This window comes from Eurosta solidaginis, chromosome 4 (assembly GCF_040869045.1).
Source record: "Eurosta solidaginis isolate ZX-2024a chromosome 4, ASM4086904v1, whole genome shotgun sequence".
Lineage (NCBI taxonomy): Eukaryota > Metazoa > Arthropoda > Insecta > Diptera > Tephritidae > Eurosta > Eurosta solidaginis.
The window spans coordinates 168,069,769-168,081,815 of record NC_090322.1 but is presented as its reverse complement, the minus strand read 5'-3'; the positions used below and the strand labels follow the sequence as shown (position 1 = coordinate 168,081,815).

At 36.3% G+C, this 12,047-nt stretch overlaps 1 protein-coding gene across 1 annotated transcript; it reads right to left on the bottom strand.

Annotated features, from left to right (window-relative positions):
- Window positions 1-4,726: 4,726 nt before the first annotated feature.
- LOC137248311 (loricrin-like) lies at window positions 4,727-11,573 on the bottom strand. The gene is made up of 2 exons (XM_067779180.1): window positions 11,490-11,573; window positions 4,727-5,782 (listed from the first exon to the last, which is right to left on the bottom strand). Exons 1-2 carry the CDS (start codon window positions 11,490-11,492, stop codon window positions 4,925-4,927), a joined length of 861 nt encoding a protein of 286 aa, XP_067635281.1. The 5' UTR covers window positions 11,493-11,573; the 3' UTR covers window positions 4,727-4,924.
- Between the last annotated feature and the right edge of the window lie 474 nt (window positions 11,574-12,047).

The window sequence follows — 12,047 nt, the reverse complement described above, 5'->3', positions numbered from 1 at the left end:
TTATTTTTGTATTTTGTTGCACCATGTCATTACTGGAGTTGAATGTTGACATAATTTACTTATATACTGTAAAGATATTAAATTTTTTGTTAAAATTTTACTTTAAAAAAAAATTTTTTTTAAAAGTGGACGTGGTCCTTCTCCGATTTTGCTAATTTTTATTAGGCGTACATATAGTAATAGGAGTAACGTCCCTGCCAAATTTCATCATGATATCTCCAACGACTGACAAATTACAGCTTGCAAACATTATAAAATACCTTCTTTTAAAAGTGGGCGGTGCCACGCCCATTGTCCAACCTTTTACTAATTTTCTATTCTGCGTCATAAATCCAACTCATCTACCAAGTTTCGTCGCTTTATCTGTCTTTGGTAATGAATTATCGCACTTTTTCGGTTTTACGAAATTTTCGATATCGAAAAAGTGGGCGTGGTTATAGTCCGATATCGTTCATTTTAAATAGCGATCTGAGATGAGTGCTCAGGAACCTACGTACCAAATTTCATCAAGTTACCTCAAAATTTACTCAAGTTATCGTGTTAACGGACGGACGGACGGAAGGACGGACGGACGGACGGACGGACATGGCTCAATCAAATTTTTTTTCGATCCTGATTATTTTGATATATGGAAGTCTATATCTATCTCGATTCCTTAATATATGTACAACCAACCGTTATCCAATCAAACTTAATATACTCTGTGAGCTCTGCTCAACTGAGTATAACAACATACCTCAAAAAATTAGAGGGCGTATGCAGACTATCGATGCTTAGCATTACGGGAGCCCTGAAAACAACCCCGACGGCTGCACTGTATGCCATTTTGCACATCCCACCTGTAGACCTGGTAGCAAAGAACAAAGCGTTAACGACCGCAACCAGGCTCGGTGCTTCGGGGCAGCTTGAGCGCCGACCATATGGCCATAGTAGTATAGCGTCATCAATCACAAGACGAACAGACTACATGATTCCCTATCTGCGCTTCGAGGGAGATCTTAAGGCCACAATAGAGGTGGACGGTTGGCGCAAGGGTGCGCAAATGGCGGACGAGGCGATACATGTGTACACCGATGGTTCCAAAGTAGTGGAAGGAGTAGGGTCTGCGGTATACTGCGCTGATCCGGAAATAAGCGATCCTACAGGCTGCCGGATTACTGTAGCGTTTTCCAAGCGGAAATATTAGCCGTAACCAAAGCAGTAGAAACCCTGGAAGGGAATAGCTTAAGCTGCAACCATGTTAACTTTTATATTGACAGTCAAGCAGCAATTAAGGCAATAATCTCGCATAGCACAGCATCTAAATGCGTGTTAGAGTGTAAGCAGTCTCTGAAGAGAATCGGGGCAGGGAGAAGCATACATCTATATTGGGTCCCAGGGCATATGGGAATAGATGGGAATGAAAAAGCGGAAGAACTAGCTAAAAAGGGCGCATTCCTTGAAGCTTGCTCCGTAGATGTCCCAATTAGATTGGACGAGATTAAGCGAAGGCGAGAGGTGCACATGATCGACCAAGCGGGAAAGGACTGGGTTCAAGCGCGGGGCTGTAAAGTGTCGAAGATTATGTGTAGGTCTTACAATCTTAGACTAACACAGTTGGTCCTCTCATTAAAAAGGGAGGACTGTAGACTCATGACGGGTATTCTGACTGGACACTGCCTTCTGGCGTCACATGCCTTTAAACTAGACTTGGTCAGTGATAGCAGATATAGGAAGTGCGGGTTGGAGGAGGAAACGATCGAGCACGTTCTGTGCTCGTGCCCTGCACTTGCCAGGCTAAGACTCCAGCTATTAGGAGTGATACAGCTGTCAGATCTAGAAGCAGCAAGTGGCTTAAGTCCTAGGAAGCTTCTAGTATTTGCCAAGAGGACGGAGTTATTTTATAACATAGGTCCTGGTTTTTGATAGGGTTTTTCAGTTTGGTCGTTAAAACAAACTTCTGGTAACACTGCGGACTCAATCAGTCTATGTGAGTTCCTCATGGACCGGCCAGTTCAACCTACCTACCTAGAAGAAGGTAATTTAAAAGGTTTGCAAGCTGTAATTTGGCAGTCGTTGAAGGTATCATGATGAAGCTTGGCAGGTACGTTACTCCCATTACTATATGTGCGCTAAATAAAAATTAACAAAATCGAATGATCGATGAAGAACACGCCCTCTTTTTAAAAAAAAAATTTTAAGTCAAATTTTAACAAAAAATTTAATATCTTTACAGTATATAAGTAGATTATGTCAACATTCCACTCCAGGAATGATATGGTGCAACAAAATACAAAAATAAAAGAAAATTTCAAAATGGGCGTGGCTCCGCCCTTTTTCATTTAATTTGTCTAGAATAATTTTAATGCCATAAGTCGAATAAAAATTTACCCATCCTTGTAAAATTTGGTAGGGGCATAGACTCTATGATGATAACTGTTTTCTGTGAAAACGGGTGAAATCGGTTGAAGCCACGCCCAGTTTTTATACACAGTCGACCGTCTGTCCTTCCGCTCGGCCGTAAAACGATAACTTGAGCAAAAATCGATATACCTTTACTAAACTTAGTTCACGTTCTTATCTCAGCTCACTTTATCTTGGTATAAAAAATGGCCTAAATCCGACTATGACCACGTCCACTTTTTCGATATCGAAAATTACGAAAAATTAAAAAAATACCACAATTCTGTACCAAATATGAAAAAAGAGATGAAATATGGTAATTGGATTGGTTTATTGACGCAAAATATAACTTTAGAAAAAACTTTGTAAAATGAGTGTGACACCTACTATATTAAGTAGAAGAAAATGAAAAAGTTCTGCAGGGCGAAATCAAAAGCCCTTTGAATTTTGCCAGGGATACTGTTCGTGGTATTACATATATAAATAAATTAGCGGTACCCGACAGATGATGTTCTGGGTCACTAGTCCACATTTTGGTCGATATTTCGAAAACGCCTTCACATATACAACTAAGGGCCATTCCTTTTTAAAACCCTCATTAATACCTTTAATTTGATACCCATATAGTACAAAGACATTATAGGATCACCCCTGGTCCACCTTTATGGCGATATCTCGAAAAGCGTCCACCTATAGAACTAAGGCCCACTCCCTTTTAAAATACTCATTAACACCTTTCATTTGATACCCATCTCGTACAAACACATTCTAGAGTCACCCCTGGTCCACCTCTACGGCGATATCTCGAAAAGGCATCCACCTATAGAACTAAGCCCCACTCCCTTTTAAAATACTCATTAGCACCTTTCATTTGATTCCCGTATCGTACAAACACATTCTAGAGTCACCCCTGGTCCACCTTTATGGCGATATCTCGAAAAGGCGTCCACCTATAAAACTAAGGCCCACTCCCTTTTAAAATACTCATTAACACCTCTCATTTGATACCCATATCGTACAAACATATTCTAGAGTCACCCCTGTTCCACCTTTATGGCGATATCTCGAAATGGCGTCCACCTATAGAACTATGGCCCACTCCCTTTTAAAATACCCTTTAATACCTTCTATTTGATACCCATGTCATACAAACACATTCCAGGGTTACCCTAGGTTCATTTTCCTACATGGTGATTTTCCCTTATTTTGTCTCCAAAGCTCTCAGTTGAGTATGTAATGTTCGGTTACACCCGAACTTAGCCTTTATTACTTGTTGTTTTTATGCTTGTTTTGGTTTTTGCGATTTATGCCGAATTAGTCAAAATGCCACAGTACTGTCCTGAAGGGCCAATAAGGCTATTTGAAGTGGCCAATAAGACCAATTAACATTACGAACATTTGAAGTGGTTATAAAGCCCGTACCACCGCTGATCTTATGTCACCCACCCCACCGAACACAATTAGGCTCCAACAAGGCATTGCTTTAACAGACGCTTCCGTGAATTTTAAGAAGAAGAGAGCTTGAGAAAAGAAGTTTCCAAGAGCCAGCGTGATTGACGATAATACCATTTCCCATTATTATTCGTTCACAACGTCAAAATACGTCAATAATCAGTTCTCTATGGGACTTCCAAAATACCGCCCCTAAATTTGAAGCTTATATTAAGAAACTCGGTCCGAGGATAAGATAAGACCATGTCAAAACGACACGTATTTTGTGTAAGGATCCGAGCCGGGGCTTATTTAACAAACGATTCCCATGAAGTTTTTCTACCAGTGTGAAGCTATTCTCATAAGTCTCACAGGGGCCAGCCTCATCAGAATTGAAAGTGTGCAGTTATTACCTGAGGCAAACACAGCATGTAAGTAAGTGGAAGTCCATTTTCTTTGGTTTTTTTTTTGGTTTTTTATGCGAATTTCGATTTCGAGAATACTTTCATTGGCATAGGCATCCCTCATACGTTGCCATTCTGACAGTTTATGCAGATGTGTCTAGAAATATAACCGATAAATCGGGTAAAAACCAGCTACCACCAAGACAGCGTCTTCGGATGCTGTATGTAGTTCAGGGCATATGAGAAGAACTTACACGCGTCTAACCAAGTCACGGCTTCTTAAAAAAATACCGAGCTCGGAATACTTTCCAGTGCGGAAGCATGTTTAAGACGGTGGTTAAAAACGTCTTAATTCCAAGAATAAAGTTGGCATCAGTATGGTTCATATCGTCCATATTACTTAATGTTGAAGAGGAGGGAAAAGTGCTACGGATCTGCAAAGACACATAAGCTTAAATAATTATAAAAGGTACGAATACTAAAGTGAACCAACAATGAGTAAATTTTCTTTGTTTTAAATAAAAATATATTTTACATATAAAAATAGAAAATTATTTACAACGTCTTTGCTTAAGAGAAATGAGATGGTTGTTTGTGACTTCTAAGCACAGGACGCCTATAGCAAATCAACAGGTTAAACAATTCTTGCTAAGATATCCTATGTACCAAGTACAAATACAGTTCGACAAATCACAGTTCTAATCGATTTACTTCTTTTTGTACACATAGCCTCCGTTAGAAGCATACTGAGTGCCCACATCGCCACCAGAATACGACGAACCACCGGAAGAGTATGATGCGCCGCCCGATGAATAAGATGCACCTCCCGATGAGAAACCTGATGATACTGGAGCCAAATATGCACTCGATGGAGCAGAGTATGAATTTCCACTGGAGTAACTACCGGCACCACCGCTGGAGTAACCACCACCAATGCTGCCAGAGTAACCACCACCATGACCACCAGAGAAACCAGAGGAGCCAGAGTAGCCACCGCTGGAGTAACCACCACCGCTACCGCCTGAGCTGTATGATGGAGCAGAGTAGACTGGAGCAGGTGCTGGTGTATAATAAACTGGAGCTGGTGCAGGAGCTGAATATACTGGAGCAGGTGGTAAGTATTCGTTGGATGGGGCTGAATAGGAGGCACCACCAGAAGGGTATGAACCACCACCGGAAGAGTATGAACCGCCAAGTGAGCCGCCTGATGAATATGAACCGCCATGTGAACCACCACCTGAAGAGTATGAACCGCCAAGTGAGCCGCCTGATGAATATGAACCGCCATGTGAACCACCCGACGAGTACGAGCCACCGCCTATACCACCTGAAGAGTACGAACCACCAAGAGAGCCACCCGATGAATATGAGCCACCGCCAAAACCTCCTGAAGAATATGAACCACCACCACCTGAGGAGTACGATGGTGCGCTGTAGCTGCTCGAAGGGGGCAGGTATTCATTTGAAGGTGCACTATGGCTAGGTGGTAAATACGTTCTCGCCAAATGTTTGACATCAGCGGAAGCGAAAGCGACCAAGGCAAGCGTAGTGGCGATGAAAAGTTTCTGAAAGAAGAAGCAGAGAGAGAGAGAGAGAGAGAGAGAGAGAGAGAGAGGCGAAGTTATGAGTTACTTGTTTTGAGAGTTTATGCTTAAAGGGCGCATTACTCATACTTGGCATAGACTTGACTTGACTTGAGAACTGTCACTTACAGTTGTGTTAAATGAACATTGCGTGTTACTGATTACTCAAAACTTAGCAACACTTAACTTGACTTAGAAGTCTGTTAAATTTTGATTTTCTATGTAAGTTCTAAGTGACGTTTACATTTTGAGATGCCATTTGTTTCCATTTCATTTTGTCATACAAATTTACATTTATTTATTATGATGCCAGATTGTATGCGCTAAGTGGAGTATAATCATGGCTAAGTGGCCAAGTTTACGCCAAGTCAAGTCAAGTCTATGCTAAGTATCAGTAATGGGCCCTTACAGGAATATATTTTTAACAGATTAAGTAAATAAGTTTGCGTTAGGCTAAGTTAAGTTGAAGTAGCTGCGCGAGGACACACTTAGGCCAGTAATATTAGGCTCGTTATGATACCACGAAAAGACACCATTACCTTTCCTTTGCCTTCTAACCATTTTGAGGACCTGACAAATGCTACCAAGTCATTAACGTCTAACGTTACGACTTGGCACTGATTATCTAGAAATGGAGCTCCCAGAAAGCCTTTCTTGTACCACTTATTGCCGGGCAATTGCAGATGAGGTGAACTACCATTTCCTCCTCTTCATCCTTTTAACATCTTCTACAGCATTGAAGATAAGGCACTCCCAATCTTTCTGCATGCCTTAGCTATAAGAAAATGCCCAATTAGTGTCCCTATAAGTGTGAAAATTGTATCCCCACTTAGATTGTAAACGTGACGTGATCTCTTCGGATCCCATTTTGACCAGGTTTCCTTCGATGTCCGACACCTCGGTCTATGTAGCCATCTCTAGTTTGTTTGACGGGGCATATCTGAGCATTCTTGGTGAGTAAGAACCTGCCTGGTCGTATCCTGTCTAGCGAGCTCGTCTGCAGTGCAGCTTTCTTCGATGTCCCTGTATTCTAGAACCCATGTGAGGTGGTCCACACTTGGTCTCTTAAAGAGATCGGCGACAGTTCTAACACTAAACACTAAACGGAATTGAACGAGTAGGAGCCAAGAGATTTGATGGCAGCCTGACTATCGCTGAAAAAACATTTCTTTTCCAATGTTTTATGTCCCTATTCCAACTGCGGCTTCCATGATGGTTGAAACTTTTGCCTGAAAAACGCTACAGTGATCAGATAGTCTAAAGGAGAGGTGGAAGTCTAGGTCCCTTAAATAGACTTCACCTCCAACTCTTCCGTTTGGCTTAGAGCCGTCCATGTATGAACAGCAAGGCACCTATCCGACTCCTCCCAATCATCCCTGGAATTGTGTTTATTATAAAGTTGCTTTCCCCAACTGTTATTTTGTATACTAGAGTATCCTGTGGTTTTAGTGCTCCAGCAGGACAACTCCTTTGGGCGCAGGACTGACCTTGCTGCTACTTGATTCAATTAAGGATGTCAAGAATGATCTGAAGAGCTTCGCTACGCGTTGTTCTTATAGCGCTACTTATGCTAATTGCTAGATCTGTGGATTTTGCTCAACAGGTTTAGGTTTGACGCCTTGCTCGAGGCTGGCCACCATACGACTATCCCACACAGCAGTATGTACCGGATTACCGCGGTATAAATTCATTTGCATATATTGGGGGTGAATCCCCATTTTTTGCCAATGTCCCTTTTACACGTATATAATGCAATGTATGCTTTCTTTTGTCGCTGAATGACGTTGTTCTTCCAGTTCAGCTTTTTTCCCATGTTTAGGCGCAAACCATTTAGTTCTAGTAAGTTTAACGGTGGTATTTTGTATGGTTTGGTATTTAATACAAGCTCAACTTTATAAGAATTGATGCTGAGTCGACATCGGGAGGCCCACAGAGAAACCTCTTGCAGTGCTACCTGCATTAACTCACATAAAGTTTGGGGAACTTGCATCTTCTTTCCTTTGACTAGTTGACAAATCAGTTCCCCTAGGCGCCTACTTACATCCTGATTCGTTAAAGCTTTGTTAAAGGGCATCTATACTTATAATGTTGAATGCTCCTTCAATATCTAGGAAGGCCACAAAACAATAATTTCTTTAGAACAAGAATGTTTAGATATTAGAGACTAGGCTGTGTACCACAGTCTCCGCAGATATAACCCTTGGTGTATGCGAATTGGTAGCCAGATATCAGGTTGCTGTCAATAGTGGTGGTGAGGAAATTACTAAATATCCTCTCTAGTGTCTTGAGTTCGAAGGACGAAAGACTGATAGGTCTGTAGTCGCATTCCTTCATGTACACGGAATTAGTTTAGAAACAGGCAATCGATATATAGGCGCTGCATGCCAATAAGCTGATATCTCCAAAGGGTGGATAAGTTCAGCGGGACCAATCCCGTCAGTTTGCGTACTGTTTGTTAAAAAAAAATAAGTTTTTTAAAAGGGTTCTTATACTTTTTTAAAACTACTTTTTTATGATAAGCCCACTATGTTTGCAGGGTTCTTTCGTAGAACCTTACAAATTTTTTGAAAAGTTCTTTTGTTATCACGTTAAAAGTTAAGTAAGTTTATTAAATTTTTTTAAGTAAGTATTTTAACGAATTATTAATTTCTTTTTTTTCTTTTCGTTATGAGGTTTTGTCTTCAACTTTTGAAGATTCTACCGATTCCTAATGTTGGAAAAGAATCCCTGGGTGAATTTTGTTAAATTTTATGTTGAAAATCTACCTTTTTTATGTACTAAAAAAATTTAAGCGATTATTTTAGTCTTTAAAAAATGTCGTTGTTTAAAATATTTTCATATTATTGAAAATTAATTAAGTTCAAAATAATAAGAAAAAATATTTTTTTAAAAATTGAAAATATTAAAAGAGAAACGTAAAATTTAGGCATGCACAATTTTTAACAGAAAAAATTATATAAAACAATAATACGAAAAAAATAATAAGGTAAATGAGATTGTTTGTTTTTTTATACTGATTATTCAAAATAATTCTGTTCAAACAATTTCATAAAAAAAAACTTTATCTATTAAAAAATAAATTTCACAAATTTTTAAATTTTTGCCTTTTTAACAACAAATAAAACATTAAACTATTAATAAAGAATGTATATGAAACGTGGTCTTAAAAAATTTCAAATTGAAATTAAAAAAAAAAAAAAATAAATGGAAGGCGCGATAACCTCCGAAGAGATCTAAGGCCGAGCTTCTTTTCCAATTTGCATCGTGCTCCTCTTGCTTTTCCCCACAAATTGGCCGGATGGGACCTACATGTTTTATGCCGACTCCGAACGGCATCTGCAAGGCAGATGAGTTTTCACTGAGAGCTTTTCATGGCAGAAATACACCCGGAGCGCTTGCCAAACACTGCCGAGGGGCGACCCCGCTTAGGAAAATTTTCTTCTAATTGAAAAACCTTATTTCTAAAATTTCTGATGTTGCTTTGCCCGGGGTTTGAACCCAGGGCATACGGTGTGGTAGGCGGAGCACGTTACCATCACACCACGGTGACCGCCGTGGGAAAAACTTTTTTTTTTGCTAAAAAATAAATATTTTTAAATGATTTGTTTTTTTAATTATTTACCGCTTTACAGTTTTCATCTAAAAATGTACCTCAAGCAAAATTTTATTTACTAAAATCAACCAAAGTAAAACCACATACTTAGTTTGCTAAAAAAAAAACAAAAAAGACATTTTCTTAATAAATTTTTCTTAGTTAAAATAAACTTCACATAAAAAAATTTTAGGGAAAGGCAAAATCTGAGCATTCATTGTTTTACTAATTATTTAACAGTTTTACAAAATATTAAAATAAATATAAAAATGTAAAACTTTTTTTAGAAAAATAAATTTCGGAAAATAATTTATTAATTTACATATTGAGATTTATAACTTTTAACTAAAAATAATGAAAATTATGAAATGACTTTATGTAAAAATACGTTTTCAACAAAACTTTTTATTCAAATCATTCAAACACAACCATATTTTTAGCTAAAACACAAAAAAATATTTTCGAAAAACTTGGAGTAAAGTCTTAATTTATTTTTATTTTATTCAAATTAAACTTTAAATAAAAACTTTTTACGAAAATTCACTACTTTAATATTTTATATATTATATATAAACTCAAAATTAAAAAATTTACAGTTTTTAATAAACGTACTGTTGAAAATAAATATCTTTATTTAATATATAGTAAAATTTTCTCTTTTTATTAAAAAAATGTGCGTAATATACAATCTATTTTCGCAAAAATTGGAAATATTGCAATAGATTTCTTTTTCTTAAATATATACCCAAATCGTTTTATTTTTCTTTAAAATTTTTTTTTTTTTAAATCACACAAAACAACCATATTGTTCATTTATACGAACAAAAAAACTGTCTGAAATTTTTTTTAGTAGTTTTAAATTAAAACATTTTGTATTAAATCTTCAAGTTTTTAAAATAAACCTTTTTTAAAAAACATTTTACAAAAATTAAAAACATTTGTTTTTGTTTTATCTGCATATACCAGGTTCGATCCGAGTTCTAGGCCAGAACAATAGTTTTTAAGATAACTATTGTTCTTTTTAGGCTTAGCAACCTTCGAAATGGATCTATCTGCGCAGCTATGGCAGGTGTCAGAAAACTTTTCTACCTTCTATTCCAAAAATAAAAAATAGTTTTTCAATTATAGAAAAATTAACAAACAATAATTAGCATTAAAAATTATTGTTCTGGCCTTGAGCTCGAATATAACATGGAAAAATTGAATGTTTAATATTTTTTACGCATTCCCAAAGCAATCTTTCTTATACAAAATATGAAAGCAAAATTTCAAAATAAAAAAAAAACTGTACAAATTTAATAAAAAATCAATTAACATTTTTTTTTTTGAAATTAGCGGAAAAACAATTTTTGCAAATAAAGTCAACGTTTCAAAATGTCTTATAAAAAATATATTTCAGAAATTTTTTAAATTCATTATTTTTTTTTCAAAATGAATAAAATGAAAAAAGTCCACTTTTTGCAAAAAAATAAACTTTTATTTCTAATTTTGATTTTTTAAGTTTTAAACTGTTGAATTGATTACTGCTCCCTCTTTTTATTAATTTTCCTTAAAAATCAATACATAATGTCAAGACATAGATTGGCAAAAATGTTTATATATGTTTAGACTATTGATATAACTAAAAAAAATTTTCCTTTCAATCTCGACAACAAATTTCAGTCTTGTATGCCATTTTCCAAATTCAAACAGCAACATTGGACATTTAAATTTTTGATAGTTTTCATAACATCGAAGCGGCTTAAAAAACAAACTTTATACATTTATGAACACAATTATTGATAATTAAGATTTTCATTTTTAAAGCGGATTAAATATTTCGTTTTTGAAAAACAAAATTATTTTCACAGTCAGGAGCACTTGGTAGTTATCGCAAAATTTCTAGTTTCATTAAAAACTCATGTGTTTTACAAAATATTTTATTAGGTTTTTTTAACATATTTTTGAATTTGAAATTTGAAAAAAAATTTTAAATTAAAAAAAATAATAAACATTTTTTTGTGTTAATTTTTTTAAACTTTTTTTATTTTATTTTTTTTTATTTTAAAAAAAGTAATTTTTTAAATACATTTGTTTGTATATATTTTCTTCACCCACCATTCTGCTAAGTTGATTTATGATCGATTTGAAAGGATGATACAACTTAGCTGCACGAAGAAACCGTTGGAACTGATGCTGTTCCACAAACCGACTGACCAATTTATACAAAAAGTTATGCTTACACATAAAATGCTAAATTGCAGCACAAAAATCGCCTGCCAATACAAATACATACCCATAAAAGCGCTCTACTGACAGATACAAAACTCAGCTACGCAACGTCACTAGGGCCGGCAAACTAGTTTTAGTGTGAATTACAAGAAAACACAGCAAATAACTTAACAACACGACAAAAATTAAAACTATCCATAAAATAAGACAAAAACAAAAAACACAATAAGTATCGAAGGTGAAGACAAAACGACGGGAAGACCAAAGTGACCGAAATGAACGTGCGGCTGCAGCGCAAAAATAGAAAGCAAAAGTGCGAATTTAAGTGTTCAACAATAAAAAACTTAAAAAAAATAACTATGTAGGTATATCACATGACGAGACTTTAAACTTTTACAATAATAACTAAAAGCTATCAACAGCGGCGATTTACTTTGGTTAAAA